Below are 19001 nucleotides of genomic sequence, written 5' to 3' on the forward strand. Positions count from 1 at the left end.
GGTTGCCTATCCCTGTTCTAGAGCCTGACCATACCCGTACCTTCTGCTTAAATTGCATGAATTAGACAGTGTACACTGTAGAACAGCCATGCTAACCCATCCAAGTGTAACAATGGTAGGTTTGACTCTGTGATCAAAGGAGTTTGGTCCATTTGGGCAGGTGAGTGTTTTATTTTCACAACAAAAAGTTATATACCGTATATTTTCAATTTGTTCCGCAGGATCACAAGGGTTTTATTGATAGTTGGAGAGGTTGGGTAACTGATTATTGTTGGTGGGAGGGGTGTGGTGTGTGTAAATTAAAATGCCCCATTTTCTCGACGTGGATCTATCTTCAATGCTCTAGGGTGCTTTAGCAGGATTTCTGTGTTCACGCATTATCTTATCAGATTGTAGATACAGCGTTACGCATTGCCCGGTCTTCTAGCAGTCTTTGTGCAAAGTGGTTATTTACCCAAAAAAGTGTAGCGTTATAGTATTGAATAGCACACATATCACTGGGGATGGCGTGAGTATACGGGAGATAAATAGGAGTGAAACAAGTCAAATCCGAGGACTCTCCTCCCGCACCCCCACCATCATTAAAGAATAACTATCGCAGAACTAGATTTTATTATAATAATCCTTTCATGTTTTGGAAAAAAAATAAATCGATTCTTTGTTAAATGAATTGTAAGTGAACTCAGCTCTACCTTTAGTATCCATGACTGGATCCTTAAGCCATATTTAGGGGACTCAGGACATACGAGAGAAATCTCACTGTATCCTTCCTGGTAAAATATTTTATAAATAAATAATACATGCACCTTGTGTCAGACAGTGAAAACCACTATACAGTCTCTATTGTCTGCGCTGCACAGTACAATGACATCATCAGACCAACTATCAAATTCAAACACTGTCTGGGAGAACAATCCGGTCATATACCTAAATGTAAGGAGGAGATTTTTATTTTTTCTATTAAGTTTCAAGACTTGGTGAAAGGATCATTATATTAAAAAAAAAAAATTATATATATATATATATATATATCTCAATATCATGTATCAGCGATGACTTAAAATTTTAATTCAGAAAAAGCCTTCTGGCATTGTTATACTAGTTGTGACAAACCATGTGAAGTTTTCCTCCATACCACATCATGTCCACCTCTGACTAACCTTTTGCTATGAATCACAGCAGATAATCCACTTAAAAAGAATTAGGATAGACCAGTGCACGGAGTATTGTCTATCCTTTGCCTTAATAAGATCAAATAACTTTAATAACTAGAGTTATCATTCACATTCTTTGCCATAATGATCAAGACCATACAGTGTTTTCAACATTCTACTTGTTCATTGCATAATATACAGATTTACAAAATTCCCGGAACCTTGTGTTGAATAAATTTAGCATGTTATTTTTTCATAACAGTAAAAAATATAAATTAAAATTCTAACCAATCTGGACTTTCTCTGGGCATTTTGAGCATTCTATTACCATTCAAACACTGAACAGTCTTCACCGCTCAATCAAATGCCGGAAAAAAAACAGGTTTATTGTGGAAATTGTGAAGAATGATTAAATGTCCTATTGATTTAGCACTGGAAATTTAGAATGTTACGTGAGCATCGTGATTGGTTGAGCCGTTTCCTGGTCTAGCCAAAGCTCACCGTTGAAGCTGCCAAGTCTGGAAAATCGCAGCAAATACAGAACTTAAAAAAAGTCAGCATCTTATTTTATCGTAATTACTTTTCGCGTATATTTTTAATGCAACATCCATACAATGTGTTCCTTTTAAGGATAAAATATATATGTATAGAAGCACTGGGCATTATATGATTTCTGCAGTCCATGTTCCTCTCTTAGCATGGACTGCAAAGGGTTAACAGAGTTAAGGTGAAAAGTTGCTGGAAGAATGAGCAGAATCTTTTTGCGCTGCGTTAACCAAGAATGTTCTACTGTACAAGGATAAAAGTGTTGCCTCTCACAAGCCTGCTGCTGAATAAGGCACAGGGAAAGTTGCTATGATAGTGCTTACAGCTGCCCGTCTCAGTCGCCCTCATTCTGCCAGACCTCTCAGTTGAGACCAATTATCAAAGGCTCAAAAAGCCAGGATTGTTGAGGCCTGGGATGTATGGGGTAGCCTCGATGGAAAGGCGGGAACATGGAGCCAATTAAAATAACCTAACTAGCTGAAAAAGGCAGCATGACAGCACCAGAGAGGGTGCAACATCATCAAGCATTACCCCTGAACTGCTGAAGGCACACATACATATACACACACACATCCATGAAGAAGAGAAAAAAAATGCCACACGCTTAATGTTAAAACTCCACCACTCGTCTCGGAATAATGCAATGAAGACCAAAATCAGACTCGGAAAGTTCCATTGGTGTCACAGGGTTTACTGGAGCGATGCTCTGCAGATTCAACAATTGTTAACATGAATTGAGTCATGCCCTAAAAAGGACACAATGGGCTACTAGAATGATGCTTTGCACAGCACCTTTAAAATAAAAATGAAAAAAAAAAAAAGTGTTACACAGACTGCAATGGCAAAAAAACCAACCAAGCATTACAGACTACTGGAGCAATGCTCTGCAATTCTTAGAATGTTACAGCGGGGCACTGGAGTGATGCTCTGCAGGCCTCTGTGAAAGGGATGTGTATGGGAAGGGGTGTAACCAGAGTATTTCCAGTATGCAATGCTACAGAATATAAAGGAATAATAATACTCTGCATCTTAGATTAAGGACACAGGTATTAAAATAATTAAAATAAAATTAAGTAAACAAAAACGCTCACTGGGAATAAAGCTTTAAGGAATGCTCTGCAGGGCCGTTTATAACAGCACTGAAGCCTTGTTTCTACATAATGAGGCAGGCATTGGGGCAATTCACAGCAGGGAACACACATGATGCTGTACATGAGTATCATAAGAGCAAACACAGAAGGCCACACAGATTTGGGCCCTGTCTGCCGTCTCGCCTGCAGATACCCAGTGTAGGTCTCCCTCACTCCCTGCTGGGTAGTAGAGAGATAAGTAGGAGGAGGACTGCGTAAACCGAGAGTAGGAGCTGCGGTCAGCAGCACTAATTTTCTTTAGGCTCTTAAGTATGTTTTCACTGTAGTATTTCACATGCAAGAGCTTGAATATAATCCACACCCTCTGTAACATTTATCTTTAATACTGTCAAAATCTATTCGCAGCCCATGAGTAACTCTCGAGCCACAGGGCCCATCAGAGTGCCAGCGGGTGTACAGATCTGGATGAGCTAGCGCAAGCGTCGGGCACAGAAAGAAATAACTGGGTCAAGTGTACAGTATCTTGCATTAACCCAGTCACTGCCCAGGTGGGCTTTCCGTGAACTGCCCATCGTTCTGCAAGGGAAGGGTTTAAACACACAATGTTCTACTGGCCTTTGGCAAGGTTACATGTTCATTTGGGCAGACATATTCACAGAGAGGGGAATACCTGTCCAGGTGGGGAGAGGGGAAAGGTGGAGGGGGGGGGGGTACACTTCATACATTGTAATCAGACACACATTGTAGACGCAGGGAAAACAGGTGAGGGCTGGTTAGAACTGCAAGATTATGAAGGTTGCTGTTGCAAAGTGGGGAGAAAAAAAAAACCAAAAAAAAAAGCAAAATTAAAGGCAGATCTCAAGTCTAAATGCAGCATATCTCTGAACCTATTTGGCAACCCAATAAAATCAGCTTTGTGGGGCGGCAGGTTCTTGATTTGTGACCACCGGAAGATAACCTTGCGTCCTTGTTGACAGAGAACCCCATTCCGTATCTGTCAACATTGCATTGCCTGTGCTGGGATGGAGCAGCCGTCATTTCCCAAGCTCTATTAAGTATCAGCATTGCGTCACTGGCACTGAAGAGAGGTTGGGAGAGGATGTAGGACACCCAAACAGGCATGCATGATGAGAGAAGAAGATGCACAGAGTACAGAGTCCCCAGCCCCACCCTTCCTGTAGTGCATGCAGCGCCCCCTTGAGCTTCAGTCAAAGCACAGAGGGCAGTAACAGTCTCATAGCAGCTCCTTGCACTTGACTTGACACTGGCTCACAGGGATATTTAGTGCTAATATCTCCATCTTCAACACAGCTTTGGAAAGAAATAAAACCTAGAGGGGCAGGAAGGGGCACGGGCGAAGGATCTCTGATGGAACGTCACCTCACTAATCTCCCTTTAAGGAGGGGGGAAGGGAGGATAAAAACCCTTTTAAGTATAATGGGGAAATGGCTTTTCTCTGCGTTCTGAACATTACCAACAGAAAAGGCAGAGTATAAGGTGGGGAAGCAGGGCAGAGGGGCTGCATGAGCACATTTAGCTGCTAATTTCACAATTCTCATACTATGCTCTGCACATTCCCCTCCCTCCCTGGACTTGGAGGGTCAATTATCAAATAAATTTGCCTCCAAGTCTATAGCACCATTGTCCACAGCTTGAGAGCCCCTCACTTTAAATTAAAAAAGTGAGGCAGGAAGGGGTCTGTCCTTACAGCAGTACCAGATTGGTAGTTTGATGTCTCTACCTCTCAACACTAGGGACGGAGCCGCTGCTGGGAGGCTGGAGCTCGAGGTCTCCATCATTGTTATTTGACAGCAGCTCAGGGTACAGCGGCTCAAGAGATGGAGGTGGGGAGAGGTGTCGCTGAAGCTCTGCCACGGATTCTCTGGAGGTGGAGGGCTGCGGTGAATGTGGGGTGGAAACACGGGAGGCAGAGTCGGATGCAGTTTGGGAACCGCGGTGGATGCGGTGGCTCACGATGATGTTATTGCCGAATCCCCCCATAGAGGCCATAGTTGTGCTCTGCTCTCTTTGGACCACGGCTGTCATTCCTCCTTCTGCCATGAGCCGCTGAATCCTGCTCAAAGCATCCTCCTGGCCCTCTCCTGTCAGACATTAAGAGGCAAAGTATGAGAGAGAAAATATGTAGCAAAATATTATCAGGAAAAGAAATGCCAGTATAAAGTCAAAAAACCTGAAGGGCAAGTCCAGGGGAGAAAGATATACCAAGGTATAATAAGGAGAAAAGTGTAAGAATGAAAATGATGACTTTGCATGCATTGGTTCGGTTTTCCCTGTGCTCTCTAAAGTTGAACTAAAAGTGAGCTAAATTAGATTTTTTTTTTATTGGGGGCATACTGCATCATCAGGCAGTGCAAGTGCTGGGTGCCAATTAAATTCACTCAGGTGTTTTTTGTTCTTGTAAACGAACAGTTTGAGGCTCCTAATGGCGATGCAATTTCATGACAGCCACCTCCACAGTGAAAAAGCATATCTCGAGCAGTAATTGCAGTAATATTTACTACACTTGGAAAATCTCAACCGACATTATTATTGGTATTGGTTATGATGCCAGCAGTAAGGGTTATGTTTTAAGGGCAAGTCTAGGTTCTAAAAGTGGAGCACTCATCATGGTATCTCCACTATTAAAGCAGTGCCTCAGAGCTCTTTAAATCCATCCAATGCACAAGTCAGCGGAAAGGAAGGAGTGTAAAAGGATAGCTCAGGAATATCCACAACAACCCCCAACCATCCCACCTGTGCCAGGCACCTCTGTAGACTCTAAATTTCCGTCAGGCGTCTCCGATGATGTTCCTGTGTCCGTTGAGCCACCGCTGGAAGTTGTAGCCTCGTCTCCACCAGAACCTACAGTTCACAAAAGGAGAGTTAACACGAGGACGAAGCACCGAACAAATTGTGGTTCAAGGAGAGCACAGCTTAGAACAATATTGCTGTGCTCAGCTCATAAGTTGCATTATAATATTGTACAAAACATTTTATGACCATTTTCCATATCTCCTCCAGGTGAGATAGGTAGGGCTACCTCCCATTCCACTTGTACACCTAAATCCCTCCTAGCTGTGCTTTCTATATACAGAATGCACCTTTATGTTCCATATACAGGAAGCGGAGCTCTAGTCACATGTGGTTAGAAAGGAATATTATCTGTGCCTAATAATTATTGCTATAGCTACTGAAGAAAAAAAAAAATAACCGTACTCAAACAGGAAGTGAATGAAAACAATACATGATGACATTTCTATTTTATATATATATCTCAACATGATGGCTTACTAACACTTTATGGCAGGCATTAAGGTAAATTGACACAACCGTGATGGTGTAAACCCTTCTACTATCATATCTGCATGCTGTGAGTTATTACTCAGAACTGTACCTTCAGCGAAGTCCAGTTGCGGAGCACAGGCATGAAGTGTTATATTTTTCCTTTGATGCCTCAAACTAGGCTGAATGTATAGCTGGCACTTTATGATTGTATCACACAAGACCAAATGTGAATTGACACATTATGATCACATGACACCAGGATAGGTTCCCTGGCAAGCTACAATCACATGACACCAGGATATGTTCCCTGGCAAGCTACAATCACATGACATTAACTACGTGTGTCACATTAAACCAGGCTGCAGTGATGCAACATCTCAGTATCGCAATTCTCTGCATTTACTCAGACAGCATAAACACATCTTAATGTCATGTTATCTATACTCCTACAAAATGTATATCAATCCAGGAATGAACACTCGCATGCTCTTTTTATATACCTTTTACTCTATATTTAGCAAATATGCATTAGTGAGGTGTGAAAAATAATACTAAATGTGGAAATCAAAACTGCAATGTTTACACTAGAGGCGCTTCCTGCTGCAATGTTTACACTAGAGGCACTTCCTGCATTTTCACGGAGTTTAAATCCGTGAAACGACGGTGGACGTTCTCATGCTCTGCACCTGCTTTAAAAATCCCGATAGGAAAGCACTGACTCAATGCTTTCCTATGGGGAAGGGCTAATGAGCACTTTGGCATTTGCGGCACATGCGCATTAGGTCGCGATGCGTCGGAGGAGGTGGAGACTGACCACAGCACCCAACTAGGCAAGATAAAAAATAAAATAAATAAAATAAAAAAGGTGTTTGCAGGTTTTGGAGACTGAGCTAGCTGGAACAAGGTAAGTTGGAAAAAAGGGTTTGCATTCCTAACACTATAGTGTTCATTTACAAGAAAGTGGAGCACCACACGATTAAGAGGTTAATACATGTTATAGGTGATTTTCAGAAAAGTGTTGGTTTCCAATTAAACAGATCAAGGATCAAGGTTAGGTATTTCCTTTGATTATTGTGACAATTCTGAAAGTATTGCTTTGAGTGTTCATGCAATACAGCTATATACATTACAGTGACTGTTCACTAAGTGGAGGAGGAGGAAAAAAAATAAAAACATTAAAAATAAAAAACACGTTATCAAAATAAATGCGCACAATATAGGAACTGCCAATTCTCCAGCGCTGTAGGGTACAATCCAGTGGAGCAGAAGAACGAGATTTTAAACTTGTTTTGAGGCTGCAGTCACACCTGGTTTGAGACTATTTACTTTTAGTTGTAATGAGATATATACGAGGTTGAAAGCAGAGGATGAAATGATTGAAGAAAAAAAAGAAACCGCAATTAAGAGTGGCTGTGTATTGGGAAGTTTTTCTTACCATTACCACTGGGCAGTGTGGGCCGGGTGTCGGGCACCTCCCTTTCAGTTTGTGTCTCTGCATTCTGCAGCTGGGGAGCCGGGGTCTGTGTGCCTTGGGAGGTTACTGAAGTGCTGGGATTCCGAGGCTGGAGGCCAATTGCATTCATCAATCCCATGTCCCTGTCTGACCTCCACGAAGGGCGGCTAGTTCTGGCAGAGCAATGTAATAAATAATTGTGATTGATGAGTAACACTAGGAAACAAACAATGGATTCATTGTGATGCACTATAACATCACGTCAAGTGATCTGGACCATTCTGCTCACTGTGTGCGCTTCCCACTTTCCATTAGTTCAACATGTGTAGCAGAAACTCACCAGTGAATGAAAATGATATATATAGATATATACACAAAACAACATATATAAATAAAACTAAACAAGTTTAGGTAACATCCGCACTACCATATCTTCTATTCTTCTATTGTTCTCCTAATGCAATTCTGTAGTATGCTCATACCTACTGAAAATTTCTGTAACTCTTTAATCACCCTTAAAGGAACACTAGAGTTAGGAATACAATCTTATTTTTAATGCTATAGTGCTCTACTAACTATTGAGATATGCGACTCCCTAACTATTGAGATATGCGAGTAGTAAAAAATTTAGTTTTACTTAGACTGTCCCGCCTCTCAAGCCAAGATCATTCAGGGAAGCATTGGGAGGCTAGTGTGCATGTGTGGCAAGTGCCACTCTGTGCCAATCAACATCTCCTTATACAGTTGCATCAAGTCAATGCATCTCTACGGGGAGCGATCAGCCCTATAATGGCTTCCCAAGTGACAGTCACTGGAGAAGGCCTTATGCAGTAAGAGAAAAAAAGTTTTTTTTTTACCATCCATATACAGTAGTATATTCTTGTTATTTGCATTGCTATCTATTAGGCGCAACTGCCTAATTTTTTTCTCTCAAATTTTCTATTTTTAGCTTTATTTAGAGACTCAAACTTCAGAGTTTGCTGCGGTTGGAGTCAGAGCTGTACCATTGCGTATTTAGTTTTTTAGATACAAGCTGTTTCCCCAAGAAGCACTACAATAAAACGTTATTGGCTCTGGTGCCTAGAATTTCCCTTTAACTCTGTGTAGGCAACCTTCGGCTCCCCAGATGTTGTGGGGGCCACATATCTCCTAATAGTTTGCCAGCATTATGGGAGATGTAGTCCACACCTGGAATGTTGCCTAACCCTGCAATGTAAACAGGTATGCAAGACACAGATTTACAACCCTAACAATTACAATAAATATTTATCCCTGTACTCCTTATCTTGGATCCAGTGGGACTATCCCCATTTTAAACACGTGGGCTCCCATCTCCCAGCGAACTTCTCAGTTGGCCACCTGTGAGCATGTAACTGAATGTGCTTGTAAGAGCATTTAAGAATGTCCTGCACTGCTTTTAAGACTTTGCACATGGACATGGCAGGTCTGACATGTCTCAACTCCAGCATCTGGGCAAGGCAAACATACCCCTTTTCTAAAGCAACAGCCGCACGTCTTATTTAGATGTGGGGAAATGGTTGGGGGTTCCTAGACTGCCCTCTCATTAGTCATGTCCAAAGATGGACAACTATGGTTGGTTGCAAGCTACATTTCCCATGATGCTCAGTTGGCGCAGTTGCAAGGCCAAGTTTACCGGCCTATTCTCTTTTGTCCACTCGGAACAGTAACCTTTTCCACCTTGCAAACCATACCCCCGACACATTTCTTCCTTACCCAGGCCTCTCACTGCTCCTAGGAGTATTGTGCTGCAGGATTGCTTCATTCATATGCTCCCAAAACTGATCACAAACATTGTCAAAGGCCCTAAAAAGGAATATAGAAAAACAAATTAAAACCAAAATGTGTTAGATATGTTAACATTGGAACAAGTCAAGTTTGGATCTAGTAACTCATCAAGCAGATAGTATTCTGTGTAGCCAGAACAGCACTAACAAAGATTCATAAGAATCCATCAAAACAAGACCAAAAGCTGGTCAACCTAGCAAGAGTCTCCATCTCTGTCACATGACAACAAGTGAGAAGATTTAGAGACCGCATCAAAGATTTAAAAAAATTAATGGAGGCATTATCCAGCACAAAATACAGATCTGCCAGATTCAAGTTACTGTTGTGTAAATGTGAAGACTATTTAAACTCATTAAATTTTCTCTTTCTGGTAGCACGCTCGTTTGAACTACATATATTGTGCCAATTGATAAATCGCTCTCATCAGCCATGAGTTAAATTACACAAGGTGCCTCAGTAAAGGAAACGAACGTGCTGAGTGAGTTAGAGAGAGTGTCAGCGAGTGTCCATAAGATAAAGTGTGGAAAACCTTAAAAACACCATATTTTAGATAAAAAAACGTACAGCCAGACTTCATTACGGAATTTATCAATGCTAAAAACAAACATGACTGATCCACTCTCGTGACTTAACTCGATCTCTAGAAATTATATAGGGGGAAGGTCTTTCAGAGGTCACGTGAGCTTGGCAGCAAATTACATCCATTACGTTTTCAGTGGCACATCCGCATGCCTGGTTTTCTGCCATTTAGCGCCAAACTCTTCTCAAGATATAACTGCCGCCGGCTGTGTGCAGAATCCACTCAAGTTTGTAATTATTCATACAAGAACAAAGGAATGAGTGTAATGCATTAAATCCCATCATCCCCGACGTCTAAACTCTCCACTCCGTTCACAGGGACTGGTCAGGGTAATATGTAGAAATCTAAATGTTTGCAATTTGAAAAAAAGGAAAATGATAAAGCACCATAACTACTGCAGTGATTTGTTGTGGCCATTGTGATGGGAGTCTTTATGTGCAGCATTTCAGTAAGAAATGCTGCACAGAGATACAAAAAAAACTCCACCTCCAGGAGTAACAAATCGGCAATGTGAAGTTCCAAGATACAATAGGTGTATACCATCAGCAGACATAGCAAACAGGCAATGGGCGTCCAATGGTGGCATATCCTCCCCGCTAGTCCTCCCTTATCCTTTGGATCCTTGCCAATTCCAAAATCACAAATTTAATGGACACATACAAATACTTAGAAACTGCACTTGAAGTAAGAAAGCCTATCACAATTTGATTTTTCTTTTTTAAATATACAAATCCCAGAATACATCCATTTCTAAGAGAAGCTTTACATGAGATTTGCACTCAATGCTTCTCCAAGCGAAGGATTTGATTAAACAACAGCCAGCACTAACAAGGAAGTAAGTGCATAGAAAAAAGGAAAGAAAAAGTGGTGGTGTGGGGGGGATGGTTGTTCTTAATTGCAGAGGCCAATTCTGCAGCTAATAAAAAACGGTTTTAAAATTTTTCCTTTAATAGACAGCTGCTCATTAATCAATATCATTTGTATGGCGTTTTATTTTAGTGAAAGGAAGATAGGATTCATTGTATAACTTGTTCCCATATTCTCACTAAACCAATTACAGTGAGTGGGTCAGCACTGAAATCAAAGACTTTATAAGAACCAAATCCCAGAGAACAAGGAGGTATTGAAAGTCGGCTGCAGGTTACCGATCGTTTAACCAAACGTGACATTGTGAGCAGCCTAGTACTAAAACTGCTAGAATGTGTAAAACAACCACATCCTTCAACCTGTGCAAACCAGATAGATAAAAGGTAAAAAGCTTCAGGCTGATGGCTTTAACCCTCCTTCAAAAAAATTTTTTTACAAATCCTAAAATGTGGCATTTAAACTGTAGTGGCCTGTAACAGCCCCCGTGACATCTATTTTAGAATGCGTATCACTGTTAAATACAATCAGTAGGGACCATTAAATAACCAATCTTAATACGCAGTAGACAGCAGTATAATAACTTATTTAACTATTATCAGTAAAACATATTTTGCTTTCCCATAATGACATTATGTGCTCAGGATCGCCATCACAGTTGAATTATAAGTACAGGCTGATACAGAAGATGAATCTTGGCAACCTCAATGCTTGGCATGCATTCTAGTAAGTGTTCCTGGATGCAAACAAATGCAGGGGTTGCGAGAGGAAGTGAGTTTTGACATTTTTATGAATAAATGATAAAAAAAAAAAACACAAAAAAAAACCCCACACAAACAAAAAGGAATACACAAGCTAGAAAGTACAGCAGCCAGCTTGGCACTGACTGGGTAACTATGCGCTATGGAGCATACTGTGGCTTTAAAACGTAGAATTACCATTGTTTAAGTCATGAGAAAGGTATGCAAATGTATCTTTAAAATGAGCGCCTGCGGTCTCTTTTAGGACCTACGGAGAATCTAATATTACGTAACTATTGTTATTTTCCATATTTATTTTATAATCTTTAGCATAGACCGACCCGGGCAAGGCATATATTGCACCAAAATTAACAATACGGTAACTCAGCCCCATGTGTTTTTTTTTTTTTCTGTATAGTCTAGATTCTGTTGCAGAAAGACATTGCCGACAGCCTGAAAGGGGAGTACAGCAATGTCTTTAGAAGGCTCTGTTAATCACCCATATTGATTGCGTAGTCAATAAACACAGAAAGCGATAAGGTAATGGTGCTGCAAGGATAAAACTCGATTTTCTAGGAGGCGGTGACACATTGACACGCACAGCTCATTGACACATTTGCCCTTATCAAAGGGATCCCACAGGGCGTCTGCTGGATGACCATTGGGAAGGATCATAACGATTGCCGTTAGATACAACCGTAGGAGTGAAAGTATGTGAACCCTGCACAATATCCGGTGTTATAATAATGAAAGAAGGGGCTTAGGGAGGGTCTAACAAATTAATCTGGCAAAAGTCTGAAACCTACCAAAAAAAGTTTTAGCCTTCCTATCATTACTTGTAGATTAGAGTCTGATAGCACCTCGGCCAGCTGTCTGTAATCTTAGATTATAGAATATGTGCAGACACAGCCAGTGTAATTTAGGTTTAAAGTGAATATATATATATATATTAGAGATAGATATATAGAAATATATCAGGTTATTGGCCAAAATACATTTCTTTAAATCTGATTCATTCCTTAAATAGTTTCTATTAAAGATGGAAAGGGACTTGTATTACAAAGTAGACATGATTAGAGAACAGCTTGCTTTAACTGTGCCATTTATTCAGACTTTTAGTTATGAGCAATCAGTCTTTGGACAAGTTTATTTCAATTTAACAATACTTCACATCTTTTGTTTATGTTATGGATAGAGATAATTTACGGTCTCATTATGCAATCCACCTTCCTCTTTAGAGCAGACGGTTAGTAACCTCAGAATGCATTCTACAGAGATATGTGGTTTCCAAACGCTGTTCTAGATATATTTTCCCATTTAACTTATAACCTATTGCTACCTCTTTTCACTCGCACTTTCCTTTTAGATTGAATAAGGCAAAAAAGTTGTATTTACGTTTGATTGCATGAATTTACTGTCTGCTCAATAACTGCAAGACATCTGGGTCAAGAGCTGCCTCAAACCAGAATATTCCCACTATTACGGTCACATCGAGAAGGTTTCGTTTTAAGCAAATGTTTCTCATTTTTGTCTCCTCTGTCCATCATAAGTTCTTCAAATTACAACCTGTTCGGTCCAGATATCTTCACTCAACTCCAGATGGTCCTGCAGTCCCTTTTTTTATGACCTCTTGGGCTGTTTTACACTTTTCAAATTACTTTTGGGAAGGGTAAAGACCACCATTTGTACACTGTATGAACCTCTGACAATTATTTGACAGGTTTTAGAATAGTTCTAGAACTCTTTCCTTTGTTCTTTTAGATAAGAAAACGCTCTCTGAAAGTGTCAAATCCTGCGGTTTAGGTCATGATTCCATTCAGACGGTTTTATGAAGAGCATACTCCAAATAGCATTGATCTGCAAATCTTACTCATATTCTCTCCTTGAAAGTCCTAATTATCCTGGAGGTTTAACTGTGCTTTAATGAAAGAGTGAAATTTGAAACAATGTGCTCGATAAATGCACAAAACGTGCAATTTAAACTGAGTATTATTGTGACTTAAATTACGATGAGATCACACTAAGGTTGCCTTAAAACAGGATTATTAATTATGAAGGGATCACACATTTTCTCACATATAAAAATGTAGAAAGGGAAAGCAGTGTCCAATTCATGACAGAGATAGATAGATAGATACAGACATTCTGCAAAAGGAAAACGTAAGACGTAATGCATCAGATGCACAATGTAAAAGTCAGCTCCCATTCACCAGTGGGACATATCAGCAGTGAGGTGTTTGAAGAAAGTCACTTTCTCTCGCTCAAGAAACAGGGATGGGTATATGGGGGTGCTAACACGGAGGAATAAATGGATTGATCAATTATGCAGCAACAAACAGCAGGAGTGAATGAATAGCACTGAAGCACACATGTAACTTTAGATAGGACACTGGCAGATAAAGTTTATACCTAGTATTGTAATGATTTCATCCTAACTGAGTTATCGAACATGTATGTCTGATCCTACGTCTCTAAATACACATCAGTAAAGTTGAAGTTTTTTTTTTCCCCTTAATGTCAATATCTAAGATTGGGTTCCTTCACCTATTATAATGTTTTAAAGACAAAGTAACCCTTCTGTCAGATTTTCGTGGTAATAGAAAGGAAAAATAATTAGCATAAAAAGTCTTTGAATTTTAATATCTTAAACACAGTGATACTCTCAGACTAACAAAACATATATAGTTTTTATTATTGACAAAATGTACAGATATGAAGAGCACGGAGTGAGTGAATAAAAAGCCAAAGCACTTAGGGTGACAACTTACTCGGGCCGACATATCACCAGGTCACCTTTGTTTGTACCATATGCCAATCCTAGCCCAGGCTCAGGCAACCAGCGGGCAGAGTTGATGCTGACGTGTCTTCTTTGGTCCGCAGGCATTGGGTAAAGCACATTAAAGACACGCTAAAACACAAACAAAAAAGTTATGGAACACAATGTAAACAAATGCACATATCAGAAAACAAGATTCAAACAAAATAGTCAAAAAAAAAATGCTAAAAACAAACAAGAAATCTGATAAAATACCTCTGTATAATAAAAAACACTATGGGACAGGGGAGGGGGGAGAAAAGAACACTATGGGGACAGGGGAGGGGGTGAGAAAAGAACACTATGGGACAGGGGAGGGGGTGAGAAAAGAACACTATGGGACAGGGGAGTGGGGGAGAAAAGAACACTATGGGACAGGGGAGTGGGGGAGAAAAGAACACTATGGGACAGGGGAGGGGGGGGAGAAAAGAACACTATGGGACAGGGGAGGGGGGAGAAAAGAACACTATGGGACAGGGGAGGGGGGGAGAAAAGAACACTATGGGAGGGGGGGAGAAAAGAACACTATGGGACAGGGGAGGGGGGGAGAAAAGAACACTATGGGACAGGGGAGGGGGGAGAACACTATGGGACAGGGGAGGGGGGGGAGAAAAGAACACTATGGGACAGGGGAGGGGGGGAGAAAAGAACACTATGGGAGGGGGGGAGAAAAGAACACTATGGGACAGGGGAGGGGGGGAGAAAAGAACACTATGGGACAGGGGAGGGGGGAGAACACTATGGGACAGGGGAGGGGGGGGGAGAAAAGAACACTATGGGACAGGGGAGGGGGGGAGAAAAGAACACTATGGGACAGGGGAGGGGGAAGAACACTATGGGACAGGGGAGGGGGAAGAACACTATGGGACAGGGGAGGGGGAAGAACACTATGGGACAGGGGAGGGGGAAGAACACTATGGGACAGGGGAGAGGGAAGAACACTATGGGACAGGGGAGGGGGAAGAACACTATGGGACAGGGGAGGGGGAAGAACACTATGGGACAGGGGAGGGGGAAGAACACTATGGGACAGGGGAGGGGGGGGGGGAGAAAAGAACACTATGGGACAGGGGAGGGAGGGAGAAAAGAACACTATGGGACAGGGGGGAGAGAGAAAAAAAAACAAACTTTTAAAATCATTTGGGGGAAAAAAAAAATTCATTTTTGGGTTTGGATGTGGCCCATAATTTTCATTTCGGTGCATTCCTAGTTAGAATACATAACATGAGGTCCTTCATTAAAGACCAATAAAGACAACGTAACACAAGAGGGAGATTTATTATTAAGTGGAGACTGTGAGTCTGCCCTTTATCCCAAATCCATTCTCCTACTTTCTGGGGGAGGGGCTACCAGGAACGGTCATTTACATTTAAGATATTTACCCCTCAATGGTTTAAGGCCCCAGGAGACTCCAGGCACCATAACCACTTCGATGAGATGAAGTGGTTTCAGTGCCTACAGTGTTACTTTAAAAATATACAAAGTAAAGGCATTATTCCCTCTTCTAGCACTCCACAGTATCAAGATACTTTAATGTGGCCTAATTAAATATGTCGATGTAGCATTTTTTTTTTGTTTATTTTTTTTAGAAAACTTAAGAAACCTCAACATCAAAAGTCTCTGCAAATCTGTTGGTTTTAAAACACGCCACAGGGAACGTCAGATTTATAAGTTTTAAAATAGAAAGACTGGACATAAACCATCAGGGTTTGCAAAAAAACGCAAAGCGCAACCAAGCACTTCCGAGAGCCAGATTAAATTTGCACTCAAGAGGTTAATAGCGTGTAACATTCCTAGTCAGGTGAGCTTAATGTCTAGGCTATGACGAAGGAATGTGTTCCTTCTCAGTGAGGATTTAAGGCTTAGTGGGTGCTACTCTCAATGCGGAGTGAAATCAATGTCCACCTAGCTCCGGCCAGAGCACATGACCTTTCAAACCCTGCACAGAGAGTCTGGTCTTATCTATCACAAGATTGAGGAATCTCGCAATGTGACAATGACCGATAAGACATGACGTTGGATCAATGCTAGCATCAGGAGATTGGAAACCCATAATGTGTTTATGTGCTTAGGCAGGATGTCAAAAGCTTTATTCCAGAAGACAGGAACCACCCATAACGGTGACCTCACCGATGGGTGCCTATCATCAATATAATATGCCCAATGGTAACATCCCTTACCAATCCTATCATATGCTCATGACAGTCCAGTGTCTTATTACCAGTCGGCCTGTGTAGGAATGAACAACTCAGATCCCTTTAAAAAGCAGGCTTATTTAGTTGGTCTGAGATTTGGACACAAAAATGTATGACCTTATGGCAATTAACCAGTCTTCTTTCCAAACATATTTTATTTTTATTTTTTTAGTGTATTGAGTTTGAAAATTAAAAAGGAACTAGCCAAGAAATGCGTAATGCAACAAGTCAGTAATTAAAAAGCTATGTCCTCTCCCTCCGCCTTAGGGTTTTCTGCTTTGCTGTAGACACTGCTAAAACTGTCATTAACAGCCAGAGTCTGTTAACTGCCATCAGCGTGTAACCTCTGTGACTCGCTCATATACACGCTCTCCCTCGAGGTTTCAGACTCATGTTGCCAATAAAGTCTTATCTAAACAACTGTACCGGAGGTCGCATGTGTCATAATTACGAAGGAAGCTGCATTTAATCGCATGACACCGTTTCACAGAAAATTAACAAGAATGGATCTTGGGAAGAGATAATCAGTGGTGACGACCTGCGTGCAATTAAAACTCTATACGCATCTGCAGTACATATACAGCCCCTCTGCTTGTGGCATCCACCTACTTTTTAGAAACTTCTTTAAATCTACTTACTCCTGAGCTTTGGCCTGCATCATCCTTTAAATTCTGTATTCCTGATGATTACCCAAGCAACAGATCTTTGTACTTGCACCTTGTGGCCCTGCAGCAAACCCTGCTATTCCAAGTACTGCACCCACACGTCCGTGGCTCTCACCCTGGGATCCTAGGGGCACACTGGTGTCATGACTCCCATGACAGGTCAGACAGAACACAGTCTTCCAATACGGACCCCTCCAAAATTTATGCAACAGTTTGAGCAGGTTGCATTAAAAAGGCTGATACATTTAAACATAGTGTTCATTTAATAATAAAACTAAATAAGAGGAGACATGGGGGTGGTAGGGTGGTAGGGACGGACTCCCATTCCATTAAAATGTAATCTCTGTAAACCAGCTAAGGAGCGCAAGGGTAGGTGGTAAATTTCACATGTAGAATTTGATGTCCATTTAAATGGTGGCTCCCATCTTTGTGGCGTAGATCTGCATGACTTTGCGAACTATTGGAATGGTTATAAGAGTGTTAACATAAAAATAGGAGCAATTACCATGGAAACCAATGGACCCTGTAGGAACCTTTCATTGTCTGCCATGGTGAAAACTCTTCTTTTAGAGACATTTTCATAAATTTCTCCCTAAAAGATATTTCCTTCACACCATTTTTTAGTGAGACACAAAAACTGTGTAGTCATTTCCATACACCAAAACCCATATTATACTATTTACTAAACGGATCAATCTCTATCCTGCCAACATATACACAAACTTTCACTTTCACTGAACGAGGAAGAGAAGCTTCCTTGTTATACAGTGTGCATCCGGGTGCATTGTGAATAACCCTGAAAATGGCCCTAACAAATCCTTAAAGGGCTGGTTTTAAGAGTGCTGGCAAAGAGTTCCATCCAGCGCATGCTGACAGTGGCAGGAAGTCTGCAGATGTCTTATAGAGGAGGGACAACGTGGAGAATGTTGACAGGACGATTTCACATATTTCTTCCCCTTCCCCTATTTGGCGGGGGTGAGAGCAGTGCAGGACCCTCCTTCTGACAACTCAGAAAATAACACCTGCAAGTAGGGGAGGGCTGAACGTAAGGGGGTGGATGAAATGAGTCAAAACGAGGAAGTGGATGCTCTCTCAATATAGTAAGGCGCAGGAGGCTCAAGCAGACATATTCTTGGCCCATGTTCAGATTTCATCACACAAATACTATCAGCCCCAGCATGCTGCGCTTCTGGCCTGCCCACCCGGCGTGTTAATTTATTTCTGGCACTGCTAATGCAGGCTGGAGGGTTTATGAACTGCGCTCGTGCAGAGGCCAATGAGGCTTAAAGCAAGTGTCAGTCAGGAAGGAAAAATATTAGATCAACTTTGTAAATGGTTTCCATCTAAGTAAATGTCCACGCTACAATATTGTTCACATCCCAAGTGTTGTGTCTGCAATAAGGGAAAGGCCTTTGTGAGATGGCACACAAATCCTGAACACCAGGATTACGTGACGGGATCAATGTCAAGTTTGACAGCTTCAAAATGGGATAAGCTCCACTTTCCCCTAATGTTCAAAGGACCCAAAATATATGTATGTACCTAGAAATTCCATAGAATTGGGCCAACAATTTAATGCCTAACCAATAATGTTTTTGGAATTAATTAAAACTCCTCAATTGCATAATGCATGAATTATGACTAAGTTAGTGCTTCCCAAAAAGTGTCCACCAACAACTCAGATCTTATCAGTGTCCCCAGCAGAACAACAATAGGCAGTCTTTAAATCTTGGACCTCTGGTGAATAGGTTTGAGAGCAACAGCAAACAAGAGTAAAAACTATCATCAAAACCGTTCCTCTGATCTC

The 19001-nt window shown here is 41.2% G+C and overlaps 1 protein-coding gene across 2 annotated transcripts in view; it reads right to left on the reverse strand.

Moving 5' to 3' along the window:
* Positions 1 to 1315: 1315 nt before the first annotated feature.
* Positions 1316 to 19001, reverse strand: part of AMBRA1 (autophagy and beclin 1 regulator 1) — a 63663-nt gene continuing 45977 nt past the window's right edge. Inside the window, exons 15-19 of one of the 2 annotated variants that reach the window (XM_063438083.1) lie at positions 14288 to 14427; positions 9264 to 9353; positions 7512 to 7702; positions 5546 to 5653; positions 1316 to 4893 (exon numbers count right to left, since the gene is read on the reverse strand). In XM_063438083.1, coding sequence (XP_063294153.1) covers positions 4529 to 4893; positions 5546 to 5653; positions 7512 to 7702; positions 9264 to 9353; positions 14288 to 14427 — 894 coding nt within the window. In that variant the 3' untranslated portion in view covers positions 1316 to 4528. The remainder of the gene's footprint in view (positions 4894 to 5545; positions 5654 to 7511; positions 7703 to 9263; positions 9354 to 14287; positions 14428 to 19001) is intronic. The other variant, XM_063438084.1, reaches the window with a different exon arrangement.

This window comes from Pelobates fuscus, chromosome 12 (assembly GCF_036172605.1).
Source record: "Pelobates fuscus isolate aPelFus1 chromosome 12, aPelFus1.pri, whole genome shotgun sequence".
NCBI classification, from domain to species: Eukaryota; Metazoa; Chordata; class Amphibia; order Anura; family Pelobatidae; genus Pelobates; species Pelobates fuscus.